This window comes from Acomys russatus, chromosome 8 (genome assembly GCF_903995435.1).
Source record: "Acomys russatus chromosome 8, mAcoRus1.1, whole genome shotgun sequence".
NCBI lineage: Eukaryota > Metazoa > Chordata > Mammalia > Rodentia > Muridae > Acomys > Acomys russatus.
The window spans coordinates 71,062,722-71,080,250 of record NC_067144.1 but is presented as its reverse complement, the minus strand read 5'-3'; the positions used below and the strand labels follow the sequence as shown (position 1 = coordinate 71,080,250).

General features: G+C 49.1%; 1 protein-coding gene across 1 annotated transcript in view; it reads right to left on the bottom strand.

Moving 5' to 3' along the window:
- Positions 1-762: 762 nt before the first annotated feature.
- Clic6 (chloride intracellular channel 6) overlaps positions 763-17,529 on the bottom strand; it is a 34,497-nt gene continuing 17,730 nt past the window's right edge. Inside the window, exons 2-6 of the mRNA XM_051150271.1 lie at positions 10,422-10,531; positions 9,733-9,858; positions 8,707-8,813; positions 7,641-7,822; positions 763-987 (exon numbers count right to left, since the gene is read on the bottom strand). Of these exons, the coding sequence (XP_051006228.1) occupies positions 826-987; positions 7,641-7,822; positions 8,707-8,813; positions 9,733-9,858; positions 10,422-10,531 (687 nt within the window). The 3' untranslated portion in view covers positions 763-825. The remainder of the gene's footprint in view (positions 988-7,640; positions 7,823-8,706; positions 8,814-9,732; positions 9,859-10,421; positions 10,532-17,529) is intronic.

The following is a 17,529-nucleotide window of genomic DNA, read 5'->3' as shown; positions in this document are numbered from 1 at the left end:
CATGAGAGCACAGTCCCTCTGCAGGAGTGAAAAGAGAGGGGGCCAGAAAAGGAGCTAGAAACAAAGGCACATGGGAGCTTCTCCTCCACGCCTTTCCTGGACTCAGAGAAGACAGCATCATTGGGGCAGAAGCAAGACACTCTGATCCCATCACCCTAGTTCTTGCTGTCCCCTGGCTCTGCACGAGCCTCTATAATCCTGGTGTGGCTCAGCAGGGCCAAAAACCCTTTGTTTGACGTCTTCTGTGATGACCATTAAGGCACCAAGAAATCCCTTCATCAACCAGTTACACAAATGCCATAGTGTGGATTAATAAAATTATATGTGATGTCAATGTACGCACGTGTATGCACGCAGGCACACACGAAAGACTGACAACTCTAGAAGTATTCACCAGTTATCAGAAATTACATGGAATAAATTTTAGGTGATTTTTGCTTTCTTCTGCATACCCTCCAACACTGTTCTAAAGTATTTTATAAAAGACAGCATTTTCATTATAACCAATATTTAAGAAGAGAAAACCAAGTTATAGGTGATTACTAAAACTATCAAAGAAAGACTACTCTTTAAGTGGAAGAGGACTTAAGTCAAATCCAATTTGCTTCGAAACAAGCTACAAAACACTATCACCCTAAACATGGATTACAAATGTACCAAATCTCAAAGACATAAATTAGCACAGCAGAGACGAGTAGACAAATTTCAAGGCCATGCCTCCTGGGTGGCATTTAGAGAGTCAGTGTTATTTTGCAGGGAAAGATGCACGGAAGGCTCTCCTGGAAGACTCGCTCACTCATCCGAGAAAAGGACAGCAGCCTGTGATCACTTCATCCTTTTTGCTGCATCTGAATACGCGTGTTCAATCTCCTGGTCAGCTGGACACGTGTTAGTGAACTCATCCCGGGCGTAGGCGTTGTTCAGGTACCGCCAAATGCCAGTCATTTCGGAAGGGAACTCAAAATCTCTGTATTTTTTAGCCACAATCTGAAAATCAAGAGGAAATGATGAAAGAGGAAAATCCACTCACACATGGGTGATCAGGTCCTGATGTCATCCTATGGCCATCTGGGCTCCTCTGCCCTGTGACCTTTAACCTGCCCATCCAGTTATCAGAGAGGATCCTTCGGATCCACCATGTGTGTGGAACATGCCAGCGGCTTTCTCCCTGTGTCTGCGGCAAAGCCTTGTCAGTGGCAGCTAATGTGTTGCGTGGTGCGTGAAGACACGTGATGAGTCTTCAGTGTGGATGTCACTGGGATCTTTTAAGGGGCTGTCTCTTCCAGTTGCTCAGTCTCAGCGTCCCTAATGTCTGTGTATGGTGTTTCTGCAGAAGTCCCTCACTCTGACCTAAGCAGATTGCTCAACCATGAGCTGACCGTGTGCAAAGGTCGGGTGTATGAACAAAGCAGCATGCTCCTCATTGTCATGGAGACAGCGGGAGCAAAAAAATGACAAGTAGGGGTGGGTGCACTAAGAAACTCAGCAGTGTGTGAGGTGTTTTCTGGTCTGCAGGTGGGAATCAGTCGCCAAGGACAGTGTCCAGTAATGAGAACGTATGGCTTTGTTAGTGCCCCATACTTGAACAAGAAGTTATTGTATCTATCTTTTTATTTAGAGACAGGGTCTTACTATTTTGCCCAGGCAGGCCTTGAACTCCGTCTGTAATGGAGGCAGGGCTGAGCTTGCAGTCTGTCCACTTCCATCAGCCTTATGGGTGGTTGGTGTTACAGCCCTGCACTGTCAGACCTGGATATTTTAATACTAATAAGAATATTTGCTAAATGCCTTCCTCTCATACATGGACTCTGTGTTCTCCGTCTCCCTCTCTATCCCCCCCCCCCACCACCATCCCCCCCCCCCCCCCCCCCCGTCTGTATCTCCATGTGCCTGTGTGCCAACCTTCACAGAATGGTGTGCAAGTATGTGTACACACTGTGTGGAGGTAAGGCTGACACTGAGTGACTTTCTTGATTGCTAACTACATTTTACACTTTATTCTAGATTTACTTTTTAAATTACATGTATGCGGGTAAGGGGGATCAGGAGTAGAGTGGTCTGTGCCTGTGAGACCAGGTGCCGGGGAAGGCCCTAAGAGCGTACCAGGTCCCACAGACCCAGAGTTACAGGCAGCTATGAGCTGTCCGTCAGCTCCTCTGGAAGAGTAGCAACTGATCTTAACCACTGATACATCCCTCCTGCCCCACCTGATTGTTTTAAAGATTCAGTTCTTATGTGTGTGTGCACACATGTGTACGGATGCCCCTAGAGGCCAGAAGAGGGCATCCCAGTCCCTGATGCTGGACTTAGAGGTGGCTGGCCCCTGCGGGAACCGCAGTCTCTCAAGGCCTCTGCCAAGAACACAGTTGTCTTAACTGCTGAGCCAGTTACCCCAACCCCCTCAGTCACCCCAACCCCCTCAGTCACCCCAACCCCCTCAGTCACCCCAACCCCCTCAGTCACCCCAACCCCCTCAGTCACCCCAACCCCCTCAGTTACCCCAACCCCCTTAGCTACCCCAACCCCCTCAGCCACCCCAACCCCCTCAGTCACCCCAACCCCTTCCTTCTACCTCACTTTTGAGACAAGATCTCTTGTTGAGCCTGGAACTCAAAGATGTGAGGAAACTGTGTGGCCAGCAAGGCCAGCGATTCTCAGGTCTCTACTGCCTTGCGGCCATGGGACCCAAGCACAGGCCACCATGTGTCACATCTGCCTTGTTCTGCCAGGGTTCTGGGGGGTCACACTCAGGCCCTCTTGCTTGTGGGGCGAGTTCTTTAGCAGCTGAGTCATCTCCCCACCCTCCCAGTGATTTCTGGACATAACACTTGATTTCCTGTGTGTATGTGCACAGTCACACACACACACTCTCCTCCAGATGCCTGGAGGCTGCGGTTTAACTCTGAGAGTCCCCTAATATTACCTATCCCGTTTGACTTCCTGGTGATGACGGAGGAGGGAATGTTTGTGACTCCACTTCTTTCTGGCTCTACTCTGTCCCCGGACCTGCTGTTTGGTCTCTGCATTGGGGTTCAGCTAGGGTTCCCATTGAAAGGGCTGCAACTCCGAGCTAAGAAGCTCATGAAAAGGACTTGTCCCCTTCTTACTGAATGTCCAGCTGCAGACTGCTTTTATAAGTTTATTTTCTTTTTAATTAAAATATAATTACGTCACTTCCTCTCTCCAAGCCCTTGGGGCACATGTTTAGCAAACACGTAAGCGACAAAGAAACCAAACAGGGAAATGGCAGCAGCACTATATGCGTTGGAATGGGCTAGTCAGGTTGCTCCTGAGCCCAGGTGTCTCGCTCCTCGGAGAGTCCCTGAGCAAGCCAGCATCCTTTGACCAAACCTCTGCTCTAAGTTGGGGCAAGATAGGTTCCCTGTTTCTTCACAGCCCTTCCTAACGCACACCTAATCTGTCTCCAGTTCCTATTCTCATGATCATTTGAGTATTTCGTCATGCAGCAATTTCACGGCGCAGGAGTGCTTATTTTGCTGGGGCTGGGTGTCTGGGAGGATAATAACCAGGGATATAAAACTCTCTCATAATACACCAGACAGCTTTCCCTCTCCTCTCTGTAGAGGGAATGCCCCTGTTTGCTGATTTTTGATATCATGAAGACACTTGAGGTCACTGTGAACCCTCCCCCGACCCCTGTAGGTAGTTCTCTTGTTCATCTGTGTCATCATTGCTGTTAAGTGTTATTATCTGGCTGTTTGGCGTGGTTTGAGTACAGTCCTTGAAGGGTCACAGGTTGGAAGATTAGTTATCAGTGGAACAATGCGTGATGGGACCTTCAGGAAGCAGGGCTCAAAAAAGACATTATTGTGGCATACCCTCGGGAGAGTCTGAAATCGTTCTTGTAGGATTCTAGTTAATTCTGTAGGGAAGGCTACAGGAAGTCTGGATGCTTCCTGTCTCACCTATGGGTCACTTCCTGTCTCACCTCTGATCACTTCCTGTCTCACTTCTGATCGCCTCCCCACACCTACTCACACTGGGATGCCTTAAGGTCCACATCAGAGTTGACTCATGCTCTTTAACGTCTAAAACCGTGAGCTAAATAAGCCTTTCTGCGTATCCCTGCCTCACGCATTTTGTTACAGCAATGGAAAAGGGACAGACTGACAGTTCCTAACTGTGTCCTTTCTATTACGGAAGCTCAGTGAAGTACCAAGGGTGTCTCACTGTGTTGATTGTTCCGGGGATAGGCGTGCGTGCAGCTCATGCAGAGGCTGGAGAACAGTGAGACTGAGAACAGCCTGAGCTACGTAGGGAGACCCTGTCTCAAAAACCAAGGGCTAGAAGTGAGCTTGGTGGAAGACGAGTTGACCAGCATATGGAGTCAGTCCAGGCTTTTCTTTAGATAAAGCAGAGGTCTGGGATCCCCTTTGTTAGAATGATGCTCTGCTTACACCTCCTCTCCCGCCTTCCTCTCCTTCCTTTTCTCCTTCTCTCTTCTTCCATCCTGCAGATAAACATCTGGGACCTGACCATTTGGTTTTAGGTGATTTGTTTTCAGATCCAGCCTAGCTACTTTCTGTGTTGTCCCTTTCTCTGCTTCTTGGGACTTCTACAGAATTTTATATTCCTTCAAGATTTTAATTATCTTTACTTGTCTTGCTCAAATGCTACTGGCCTAGGTTGTATCCATTTCTGGCTATGTATGTGTGTGTGTGTGTGTGTGTGTGTGTGTGTGTGTGTGTGTGTGTGTATGACATTCTGGGTCTTGTCTTAGAGCTTTTTTTTAAGAAAAAAGAAGTCCATATTATTTTCCATTTTCAAGGTTGCAGAAAGGTCTAGAATATTCTTTGACTTCCTGGGATACATCTTCATCACATATGTATTTCCTGTCCCCTTTTTTCCTTTCTTCAATTTTGGGTGTTCCTTCATCATCTGTCTCCACTTGCATCATCTGTAGCTACACAGCGGCCCCGTGTGGATGCTTGCTTGTTGCGGCAGGCATATGGGAGCTACCTTTGCCTATAAATTCTGTCAGCAATGTGAGAGTGAGACACCGGCAGTTGGTAGGCAAACTCATTCTCTCAATCAGGCATTCACTCAGGAATCAGGGAACTTTTTTTTTTCTTTTTACTCTGTTCAGCAGCCATAAAACATAATGCCAGCTCCTTTCCCCTGTCTCCCTCCAGGATGCACAGGTGGGCAAGGGGCTGGCACAGGCTGCATAGAATGTTCCAGCCCTCCTTCAACTCTGTGTCTTTAGAGATCTCAACCCCAGCTTTCGCTATAACCTTTCCCTCACTGCCAGCGCATGCCCCCTCCCCAAGCAAAGACCGCACGCACGTCAGAACGGCATTATTCACTTCTTAAGAGCCGTGAGCATTCCTAACATACAGAACACCATACAGCAGTCAGCCCTGGTCTCTGAGATGTCTTTGCATTTGTGGGTGATCTGTCTTTCTTTTGTAGGCCTGCGAAAGATGAAGCCAATACTCTATTTTTAATGTTGTTTTCAGTGGGTTTCAGGAAGAGAAATAAATGATAAATCTCTTCACTCTCATCTTTTATCATAATTCCCTTGGCCTAATTCTCATTTCCTTCAGAAGTACTCTATTCTGCGAGACCATTAAACAGCTTAGTATCTTAAGTGCTAAGTGGCTTTGAAGATCCTGTTTCTAGGTCTTATATTAGCACATGGACTGCTTTAGGCCTACCCCACCCCAAAGCTTACCCTCTCTACTGTTGCGCTCAGTAGAGCCCAGATGAAGGTGTTGGGCCCCTGGATCTGTACTTGCATGGTGTGCGTGTTATCTAATATGAGGGCTGAGAACCAAACCTCGGTCATCTGCAAAAGTAGCAAGTGTTCTAACCACTGAGCCATCTCTCCAGCCCTTCCTTTTTAAGTGAATAAAGCACACTGTGATTAGTGCTGTGTGGCTGTGATATCTCTCAGGCTCTTTATTGGCTATTAAACACTTTTGTAATGAAGGCTTGGTCCCCAGCTGCTAGTGACTGGACTGAGAGGGTACTAGCTTATCAGCTGGTTAATCATAGTTGATTAGGTACCTGGAAGTGGAGCCTGGACCCCTGAGAAGCTTTGAAGGGTGCATTGCATCTCCAGATGCTACCTATTGCTCTCTCTGCCTTCTGGCTTCCACAAGGTGAGGTGCTTTCCTGTGCTATAGTGTTCATCACAGGCCTGACATCAATGGAGCCAGCTGATCATGAACTAGAACCCTGAAACCACAGGCCAAAATAAACCTTTCTGCTCTAACACTGATTTTCTCGAGCATTTTGTCACAGTAACTACAATCTCTTCTTTAGCCTGCACATACCTATCTGGCGCTGTGTCATTCACAGGGAAAGTGAAAGTCTCGTCCCTGGAAGGGACTAAAACACAACACAGGGGCGTAAATACCTCACCAGAGAGTGACCCCTAGAGTCAGGGAGACTAAAGCGCAACACAGTGGCATAAATATCCCACTGGATAGTGACTCCTGGAGTCAGCAGCTTTTGAGGAGTTGAAAAGCTTTCCTTAGACTGGATTTGGGGACTTTAGCAACGCCATTGAAAGGATGTTCACTCAAAGAATTGTCAATGCCCGCCCTAAGTAGGCCTCCCTGAAGTACAACAGAGAAGAGAGAGGGTTCTGGTAAAGCCTGATGGAGAGAAAACAGGAAGAAGGTGTTTAGGAAGAGCAAGGTGAGGTTATAACATGAGGTGACCAAGAGTGGCAGGTGAGTGACCAAGAGTGGCAGGTGGCCCACTGTGGACTGTTAGAACCAGATAGGGGATGAACTTGGAACATGGCATAGACTTATATTTCCATATGTTTCCCCTTTGTTCCCACCCCTACCCTCCTACACCAGCTCTAGACCTAGTGAGAATTTAATAACAATCAAGATGCCCCAGTGCAAGGATAGGCTTCTTCTTTAGACATCTGAGGGTCACAGGCATAGCTGTGACAGTAGCAACTGACATCCATAAGTGACAGAGAGGTGGAAAGAGAGAGAAGCAACTCAGCCATCCAAGTGTGGGGCCAGCTGCCTGCGATCCTTAGGGCTGCCACTACAAGTTCTGATTTTACTAGGTCAGGTGACCAATCAGAAAACTGAAATTTAAAAATTGAAATTAAAACATTTAAAAAAAAAAAAAAAACCATACTCCCTGCAACGGTTCTAGCTGTATGTGACCACGACCCTTCTACTACAGGTAGCCACCTAGGAAAATAGGGCACCAGCCACCAAAAAAAGGTCAAGGAGCTACATCGGCTGTTCTTAGCTGTCGGGAGGTGGCAGAGGCAGGGGTGGGGTAGCCATATTAAGAGTTGATAGGACACTCCTTTATTGTCCCTAGAACATCCTTGTTTGTCCCTGGGATTATCACAGGTGTCATCTTCAAGCTACATGTGGTCAGTGCCGAGGACACCCTGGGCTGTTGCACATAACTTTTCTCTAGGATGAGAACATGTCTGAAGACGCAGGACCACGAGCACGTCCGTGGGTATTTCATGAGAACACCCGGAGCGTGGTTCCCTGTCTGACACTGCAGCTCAGCTGTCCTGAGTTCCAGTCTATGTCCCGGCCCTGTTCCACTGTCTGGCCCCCCAGTGTGAGAACAGACCCCCACAAAGCCTCCGTTGTGCATCCAGCCTAGGTGTCGGGAGCAGGGCAAACCTTGATGATGTGGAGCTTGGGTAAGAGGTTACAGTCGGCCAGGGTGAGCTCATCCCCATCCAGGAACTTCCTCCGGGAGACCGTGATGTCCTCCGTGCTGTAGGCATCTATTTCATCTGGCAGTGGGCTGTTTAAATAACTGTCCAGCTTCTTCAGGGCCCGTAGCAGGTTCTTTTCATAAACTAAAACACAAAGGCAGGAGAAGCCTGAGGTAAGCCACGCAAGTGGCTGCCTTGGAAGGGGAGAACCCGACGCGCTTCCTCGCTGAGGGGAGGACCCGATGCGCTTCCTCGCTGAGACACAGCCAGGGAGCAGGAGAAAGGCCAGAAAGACGCAGTTGCAGATGGGACTCGGCCTCCCAGTGCCGTCTACACAGCTATGTGCGACTTCTAGGACTCATCAGGTTTTTAAGGATGTTTTTCATTTACTTTTTACTTGTGTCTGTGTATATGCGTAGCACATGTGCCCTCAGAGACCTAGTATAGAGAATGAGAACCAAACTCCAGTCCTCCTCTGCAAGAGCGGTGTGTGCTCTTAAGTGCTGAGCCACCCATGCAGCCCAAACTCACCCACTCTTCTAAGCATTTATGAGAATCCTAGGATAGGTTAGAGAGTGACAGCGGCACCATTTAAACAACCCCCCACGTTGCAGGTGGAAACAGCTGGATGTTTCCCCTTAATAGTGCTGTACTTCGGATTCCCAAACTCTAGAAGCAATCTCTCCAAAGTCACGTGGAAAGCCAAAGGCACGAGTATTTATTCTTTTTTTGTTTGTTTTGTTTTGTTTTGGTTTTTGGTTTTTTGAGACAAGGTTTCTCTGTGTAGTCTTGGCCATCCTGGACTCACTTTGTAGACCAGGCTGGCCTCGAACTCACAGCAATCCGCCTGCCTCTGCCTCCCGTGTGCTGGGATTAAAGGCATGCACCACCACGCCCGGCTGCGAGTATTTATTCTTGTCCCCAGACTCCCAGCTGTACCCTCTGTGAAATGAGCCCAGATGCCCAGCATCTCCCCGCAGCCATAGGGATGACCCGGTGGGAAGAGAACCTAAAACAGGAGTACTTACTCTCATTTGAATCCTTCTTGGTGTTTTTAATAAATGCTGAGAATTTGGCAAAAACATCATTTCCTGCTGAGTTGGATTCTGGGTGTTGGGTTCCCAGCTTAGGGTACCTTGAAGAGTTCAAAATTAGAGGGTCACAAAAAAAGCAGTGGCTGGTTAGGATAATGCAGTAGAGGAAAAGGTCTTTGTCTGGGCAGATATTAAGATGAGGGGCTCCTCTAGACTGGTTTAGTAATCAATGAATCTCAAGGTTGAGTGAAAATATGATTTGGGAGAACTGCATTGGATCTAGTACTGGCAAGGCAGGTCAACCAGATGTCCCTGACCTAATTCCTTCCCTAATTCAATGAAGGTGTTTGACTAGAAGGTTCCTGGAGGTTCTTCCAGGGCAGACATGAGAAACAGTTATCCCAAGGGGCAATGAAGCCTCCTCCATCCCTCCTGCCATACCACCCTCATTGTCAAGCTATGATACAAAGAAGAGACGCTGTGATGGTTGGTTTTAACCGTCAACTTGCCACAGCCTAGAATAATCTGAGAGAAGAGACCAAATTGAGGAACTGTCTAGATCAAATCGGCCCATGGGTGTGACTTGATTGTTAATTGATACAGGAACATCCAGTCCACTGTGGGTGCTACCATTCCTTAGGAAGTGGGTCCAGCACTATGCAGGACAGAGATAACAGTAGCAAGTGTCATCACACATTTCTTTCCGTTCTTGGTTGGGATGTGGTGTGGCTGTCTGCCTTACATTCCTACCCCACACATAAGAATCTGTCTTACATGATTCCCTGCAATCATGCACCACAACTTGGAACTCTGAGATAAATAACCATTTTTCTCCTCTAAGTTGCTTTTTTTTTTTTTGGTCAGGATGTTTTTTATCACAGCAACAGAAATGAAAGCCAGACCCGAAGCAGAGTCCATCTTAGCCCAAGGTGTCTAACCTGGCTGTTTTCTGTGACACACCATACATGACCAAGGAGAAAAGCACCCCCAAACTTTGAGTATCGGTTTTAGAAGTCCTACCTTGGGGGGACTAACATCTCCTCTAAGAACTCCTCAATTTTATTCACGTCCGTCTTGACTTCACCGTCAAACGTCATGAAAGGAGGGTTCGTCCCAGGAGCCAAGTTCTGAAGGTCTGCAGGCTTCCTATACAGGAGGGAAGAGCAGTCTGCGTGGGTGGTCTTGGGATTTGTCGTCATGGCCCAGGTTTAGCCATGCCTTTGCCATGGCTAAGGAATTTCAATTCTCGAGAATTCCAGCATGTTCTTGAATGAATAAGGTGGCTTGCTGGAGACTAAAGCCAAGAGATGCACTAGCCAATGATGGGTGGCTGGCAGCAGAGCTGGGAGCTCTCCAGTGTTATCAGCCGGGAGCAGTGCTCAGGTAGGCAGGCTTCTGGAAGGGAAGGTAGGCTCTCCCTGGCCTCAACTCCCACTCCTTCCTCACTGGAGCCCTGAGCTCTAGATGAACCATGCTCCGTGTCCAGCCCTTTGACTTCATTCTAGGATCCCTCCTGAGGATGGGCAGGCCATTATACTCCCATGGTTCCTAGCAATGTATGTGTGTGTGTGTGTGTGTGTGTGCGCGTGTGTGCGCGCGCGTGTGCACATGACCGCATACACGTGCATGCTTTTATACATGAAAGGGTGTGTTGCCGAGTCCAGAGACTTTGACCCAGTTATTGCAATGGCACAGAAGCCTCGTCTTACCTTTTCAGGTCCACTGTTGTCACATTGAATATAACTCCCTTTAGCCAGAGGATCATAAAAAGACGCTGAGAAAATGGGCAGTTTCCAATGCTCTCGCCATCATAGCCAGCCTGAGAGTAGGAAGAAAAAAAAAGAGAGATCTTCGTCTGACCCAGCCTGGAAGTGGTAGATGTCATCAGTCATGGTACATGCACACATGTCTTCAGTCATGGTGCACACACACATGTCATCAGTCCCAGTGCACACACACATGTCTTCAGTCATGGTGCACGCACATACCATCATTATGAGTTTTCACGAATGGCCGGGTTACTGTAGGATGGCCCTCTGAGGCTATGAGAGGTTAGAGATGGGTGTGATGCAGGGTGATGCACATGCACACAAACACACTAAATGAAAAAAATGGTCATTGGGGCTGGAGAGATGGCTCAGTGGTTAAGAGCACTGGCTGCTCTTGCACAGGGCCTAGGTTCCATTATCAGCACTAGTGTGTGTGTGTGTGTGTGTGTGTGTGTGTGTGTGTGTGTGTGTGTGTTGTCTTGAGACAGAACCTCATGTGGCTCAGGCTGGTCTCAAACTCATCCATAGTTTAAACATGACCTTGAACTCTTGGTCCTGCCATTTCCATCTCTCCAGGGCTGGGACTGCAGGTATGTGCACTACCTGCAAGCCCCTGGCTGTGTAATTCCTCCTGCCCAAGGCCCTGTCCTGTGATGCTGCCCGCTATCAGACCAGCACCGCCAAAGCTGAGCGTTAAGCCAATGTCATGCATGTGAGCCTCTGATACTGTGAGTTAAATCAAACCTTTAGATTCTCTCCAGCCTCAGGCACTTTGTTATAGCAGCAGACAACAGACTGATGCACACCCCAGCACTCATGACCATCCAATTACTCTTTACTGACTAAAACACAGCCGCGTTCCACCCATGAGGTCTATACCAAGTGTAGTCGTAAGAAAATTGAGGAGAAAGTGCTGTCGTGTATAGGGAGGGAGTGAGGCAGAAAGCATCTAGTGTGGCAGAAGACAATAAAAGGTGGTGCAAAATAACTGAACAAGGCAAAGAGTATGCTGGAGGTGAGTCACCTGGAGGCCTTGTTAACGGAAAGTAAGTGAGCAACAGGCCATGAGTAGATTACAAGGAGAAATGATGGCTCAGTGTCTAAAAGCACTAGCCATACTAGTTGGGGCAGATTTGCAGAAAGAGCTGCCTGGGCTCAGTGGCTGGGCCTCTAACCCTCCCGTGCCCAGGCCTTGCTTTCCTGGTGCTCACATTCACGTACTACTCTGCCTACTGGAAGCAAACATCTGGGAACTACCCAAGGTAGAACAGTGACGTTTTCTGATGGCCCAGTGGCTGACAAGGGCAACAGTTGTGACACAGCTATCGTAGTATTCGTCACAATTCCATGGCATGTGGGTCCTGAAACACCACTCTGCCCCCCCCCCCCACACACACCTGCTGCCGTGGTCTCCTGCTTTCTGTTCCATAGTATAAAGAGGAGCTATACAGAGTCCCCAAGCCCCTGCTGCCTGCCTAATAAGCCCTGTCCTATGCTGTCTTACCTGGTGCAGGTTTGGGCATAGTCAGGCCTAGCAAAGGAGGATGAGGGAGAGCAGAGTGCAGGGAGGGATGTGCCATCTGGCCAGCCCTGACTTGCTCAAACCTCTTGTTTTTATAATAGCTCCACTAAGCACAACAAAGCCTAGAAGTTCCATGGAGTGGGGTGATGGTTCCCTCTTCTCTCCCGTTGCCTCTTGGGCCTTTGGAGTCTGGTGATAGCTCACTGTGCTGGGTACAAAGACCCTCGGAGCCTTGGGTCTCCTGTTCCATAATTGTGTGTCCGCTGACAGAGCTCTCATAACAACCCTGACGATGCATTCCATCGCTGGAGTGTCTCTGGCCTTCACTGCCTCCCACTACGGCATCTGGAGAACTGGATTACGCAGGCAGATCTGCCCTGCTGTCTCTCTGATGCTCCTACACTCGCACCCACATTTTCCCTCAAAATTATCCTCATCACTTCCTCAACTCTGGCAGTTGCTTCCTTTGGTGGAGATAAGAATCTAGGAACAGCATGGGAATTGTCATTCCACTCCTATAAAAATGTGGGTTTAACTATCATGGAGATAGTTCAGGTAGTAGAATGCCTGCTGTACATCTGTGAAGACCCGAGTTTGACCTCCAAAATCAGATAAAAGAAACCCAGGACATGGTGGGCCATGTTTGTAGCCCCACTCTGAAGAGATGGAGACAGAGAGCGATCCCCAGCACTCATAGGAAGCTCCCTGCTTGGAAAAGATAAGGCGAGAAGATAACCAATGGACACCACATCAACCTCTGGCTTCCATGGGCACTCATGCACGAGCACACTTGTGCGTGCATGCATACACCTAAACATATGCACACACAGACACAGGCCAAATCCTTCTGAAAACCCCTCAAGCGCATCAGGCTCCTTAACAGATCTGCAGCTGTTGAGGCAGCTGGTCTGAAGATGAGAGAATGGCCGCCACGGCCGCAGAGCTCACAGTGTAAAGACAATGAAGACGTGGTTAACTACCCACGTTCCCCCATGTGGCCTTGACACTGACTATCCCAACCCAGCCAGAAACCAAAGGCTGCTGGGCACCTCAGCTTGCTGCCCCAACTGCCAATAAAACAAGATTTACATACCCAGCATTGCCTCATCTTAAATTGCTCTAAAACTTTCTTTCTATCTCAGTCTGCTGTAAATGAGGGGGTTACGGGAACATGGTGGGAGGGACGGGGACGCCTTGCTTAATTTTATTACTTTAATGCGCTTCAGTGCTAGGATGTGCCAGCAAAAATAAAGGGGAAGATGCGCCATCTCCGTGGTCCATTATTGAGCAATAATGGGAGTGGACCGCCTTGCCTGTATCATCAGCCAGGCAAGATGAAGGGATAAGTAACTATATATTCAGAGTGAATAACTGACACTGTCCCCATAATTGGGAAGCTCCACCATGCGGAGTTTTATTTCCCAATGTTGGTAATTCTCTCTGGCTAATTGCACTCTGGGCTGGAATTTCTTAGCAGGGTTCTCAGCCTGCAGGGGAAGTTTTTGTAGGTCCACATTTCTGATTAAATCAAGTTAAGCAGCTTGAGAAATTGGAGTTTTTTTTTTTTGTTTTTTTTTTTTTAATCTTGTTTTGTTTTTCATTTTTGACAAAGACCTGGACACCGTGAAAAGCCAGAGCAGTCTCCTGTTTGCCTTTTGGGTTGCATTTGGGGCTATCTTAGATGGCAGGTCTCTCTCAAGAGCCAAGCAGGCATACCTCCCTTTGAATGTATCTGTCCTGGCCTTGGGGATGTGGTAGCACTGCTGGCCCCTGGTCTGCACCTGCTGAGGGGACCCCCCAAGGTGTGAGTGGGAAGGGTGTGGCCAGCAACACAGCGGTGACCAGCTCCTCTGTGCCCCAGGACCTCCAATATCCGGAGCATGCCGGACTATTCTGTCCCCATCCCACAGTGCCGATGTTCCAGATGTGGACCACTCGCCCAGATTTTTGCATGGATGCTGGGAATCCAAAGTCAGGTCCTCATGCTTGCATCCCAGGCACTTCAGCCACTGAGCTGTCTGTCTGCCTTGTCTGACACTTCCGCTCCTAAGCAAGTTTCTCTGAGCTATGATAACAGGAGTCGGAAGAGGTGGTGGGGTGGGGGCAATGAAAGGCTCTCGCTCTTCTGTTGAATGATTTGTCAATTCATTTGTGCACTTTGAGCATTGTTTTCTCAATGTATGAAGTGCTTGTTTTGCGAGTGCAGGGACCATATAGTCTGATCCTCTATAATCCACGTATTTTTAAAGCAGGCATGGCGGCACATGCTTCTAATCCCAGTGCCGTGGAGTGGAGACATGGAGGCCCCTATGACTCCCTGGCAGGCTAACAGCCTACTTGGAAAGTTCCAGGCCAATGAACTTGAAAAACACAATGTGGGCAGCACCTGAGCTATAGCAGCTTACATACAGATGTACACATGTGCTCACCTACATACATGTACCGGAACACAGAGAGAGAGAGAGAGAGAGAGAGAGAGAGAGAGAGAGAGGGAAGGGAGAGGGGGAGGGAGAGAGGGGGAGAAAGGGGGGAGGGAGAGTGCAGGGATAAAATGACTGATATGCTTAAACATCCTGGGCGCCCAATAAAGGGAGCTATTATTGTCATTATCAGCAGCAGCAGCATTACTCTCCCAAACACGAGCCCATCAGAACAGACAATTATGGAATTTAGGGTACTTTTTAACAAGCCTCAATTAGTGTGATTTTCATGCCAGCCCACGTCCTCCTCAGGGAAACGGATTTTTCTCTCTCTCAACAAGTCACCCATCCTAAACCTACTCTGAGGGAAAATTCAAATGTCCTTAACAGCAAAACAAGCAGACCTTCAGTCAGGAAGCAAAGAGACAAGACTCTGGGCCGGCATCAAGTCTGAGAGCCACCATGGCCTTTTATGAAGGGTCCAGTGGGGACACGTGCAGAGATGTGCACACCTTGACCATGGAAGGATGATGAGGAGACATAAGAGCATGCTCCTAAAAGACTTCTCTATTTCCTGGCTTAGGTTAGTTCTAGAGCAACCCAAACAGGAGTCAGCTCATCAAGTTTGCCCCCCACCCCACCCCCCCGGGACCATCGTGAGCTTAAAGCTAGCCTCTCACCCCTGTAAGTTCCAAGCAAGCCGGGAGACAATGGCTCACCCTACCACCTAGGCAGACTGTCATTTTTAGAAGAGGGGAAGGCGTTACCAAAGTCCTTCTGGGTCATGCAGGAGCAGGCCTCCAACTCCCCCACAGAACATCTCCGCCGCTGAGAATGAATGCTGAGAAGGTGGCCCCAGACCCACAGCAGGGAACCCGTCAGCAGCCATGGAGGGTGAGCAGACTGATGTATAGACCTACATGGGGTGCAGGACCTTAGCGACCTGGAAAACAGCCCAAGTCTGCACAGACGCTAACCCAAAGTCATCTCTCCATGCATGCCCATCTCGCTCTGGGCCAGTCTTCTGCTGAGCTAGACCAACACAGCCGGGCATCAGGTGGCCAAAGCCCATCTCGGAACACAACAGACACACCCGCAGCGTGGTCACAGCCCACCATCTCAGAACACCTGGCCAATTGCCCAGGCAGGCTAGGACCGAGGCCCTCCCAACTCTCAAAGCCCAAAGTCTCTCTCAACAAAGGCCTCCATTTCTCTTCACTCCTCCACAGGGTGTTGGAAGGACCGTGCTGTTTGGGCTGCAGTGTTTGGGCTGCAGTCCTCTTGGTCTGGATAGCCCCTCTGGGCTCAGCGTTAGGTGCCTCTCCCCTGCCAGGCATCAGCCTCTCTGTCTGACTCCATCTGGAGAGTACCTTTAGGCATAGATGCCCCTAACCACATTTCATATATGGCCCTTGACACAGCTCCCTCTTAGCTCGCCCCCTTCCTGCACCTATAGGATAATTAGGTGCTGTGTTCTCCCACTCCCACCCCCCCACCCCCACCCCACCTCGCTGCCAAATGCAAAACAAGCATCCTTAAAGTGCCTGGTTTCAACCAATTATGTACACCTGTCCTGGAAGCCCCTCCCACTCCCCAAGAGCTATGTAGCCTTTGTCTCCCAGAGTTAAAGCTGAACTAGCTCCTAGCTCCTTGGAGTGGTTCCCTGAGTGTGTGATCTCTGCCCTGCTCATGGCCTTCCTAGTTCCGCACCTAACCCTCTGCTCCTCCTGCCCTGGTGGGGTAGTGGCCAACAGCACCCCTAGGGAAGAGGAGGACCACTACGGGGCGGGGGGTGGGGGGGAACTCTCTGAATTCAAACCAGAAATAAATCTCTGTCTCGGCTGAGTAGAACTGGCTTCCAGGAGTCCCCTATGCTGACGGCAATAGGTGAGAAACAGGCGGCCCTGGTGGGTGTCTCCTCTGAGGAAATTGAGGCTCAACAGGGTCTATATCAGCCACACAGATTACCTGCGCTGCAGCCCCACCTCCAAGAGGGTGCATAGTTAGATACCTCTTTCAAGACAGTAAGCCTGAGGTCCCAAGAAGCCCACATGCCACCCTTGTCTTTCACAGGTGAGATTATGAACCCCCCCCCAAAAAAAAAACAGTCACACTGTTTCGATGGTGATGATCATGTGACCATGACCATGAGAGTAACTTAGCATTTATTCGGTCCCGTTCACTGTCCAAAATATGTTGCTTAAATCACTACAACTGATCTTCACAAGGACCTTGGTGTGTAGCTATCCTTTTACTATCTCCATTTACAGGGGAGAGAGTTAAGACACAGACAAGTAGAGAGGAACCTGCCCAGGGTCGCACAGCAGGATTTGAACCTGTGGACCAGGCTAGTGTGTATCCAGTTCCTATGGGGAAGGCTCCTGCCCCCCTCCCCTTCCTCCACTGTCATCGGAGGCCTTCCAGTGAAGAGCAGAGCTTTCTAGATCCTTCTCCTCATCCCTCCTGTACAAGGTTGTAGGTGGTGTGCAAGAACCACAGATTTGAGCATGAGAAAATATCAGAAGCAGGCGAGAAGTGCACAGGACCGTGTGGTTAGAAAGGAAGGTGGAGCTGGGTTGGGGCTCTTAGCTGGGCACGTCCTGTGTGCTGAAGCCAAGAGGGGGAGACACTTGGCTGCCCCGCTGGGCACCTTTGCCACTCATAACCTCTTTGCCATCAATGGGAAACTTCCACAAGCCAGAAAGAGGGCAGCCCCACCCAGAGTGCAAGGAATCCTGTTTGATTAACAGCCCCCACACTCTCTGACTGCAATCACAAGCAAAGAGAAGGGAGACCCACAAAGCTGTGGGCTGTGGCCTTGACAGGGCAGACAGGGACAAGGTTTCCTAAGGAGATTCCTGTGGAGTCTGCTCCCTTCCACACCACCACAGCTCCGTGCTGCACACTTCATGTGGCCAGCCACATTTTTTTTTTTTTTTAATGGCAGATAAAGCTGGTGAGCATCCCCTTTGGCCATAAAGAGTTTTCAACGGAAGCTGGATACTAAACTAAGTCATTTCTTAACCCCAGACTTTTCGGGCTGCCTTTTCCATTTTATATCCGAGGAAACTGTGGGTTGCTATCCTCAATTCCAAAAGAAGCTTTG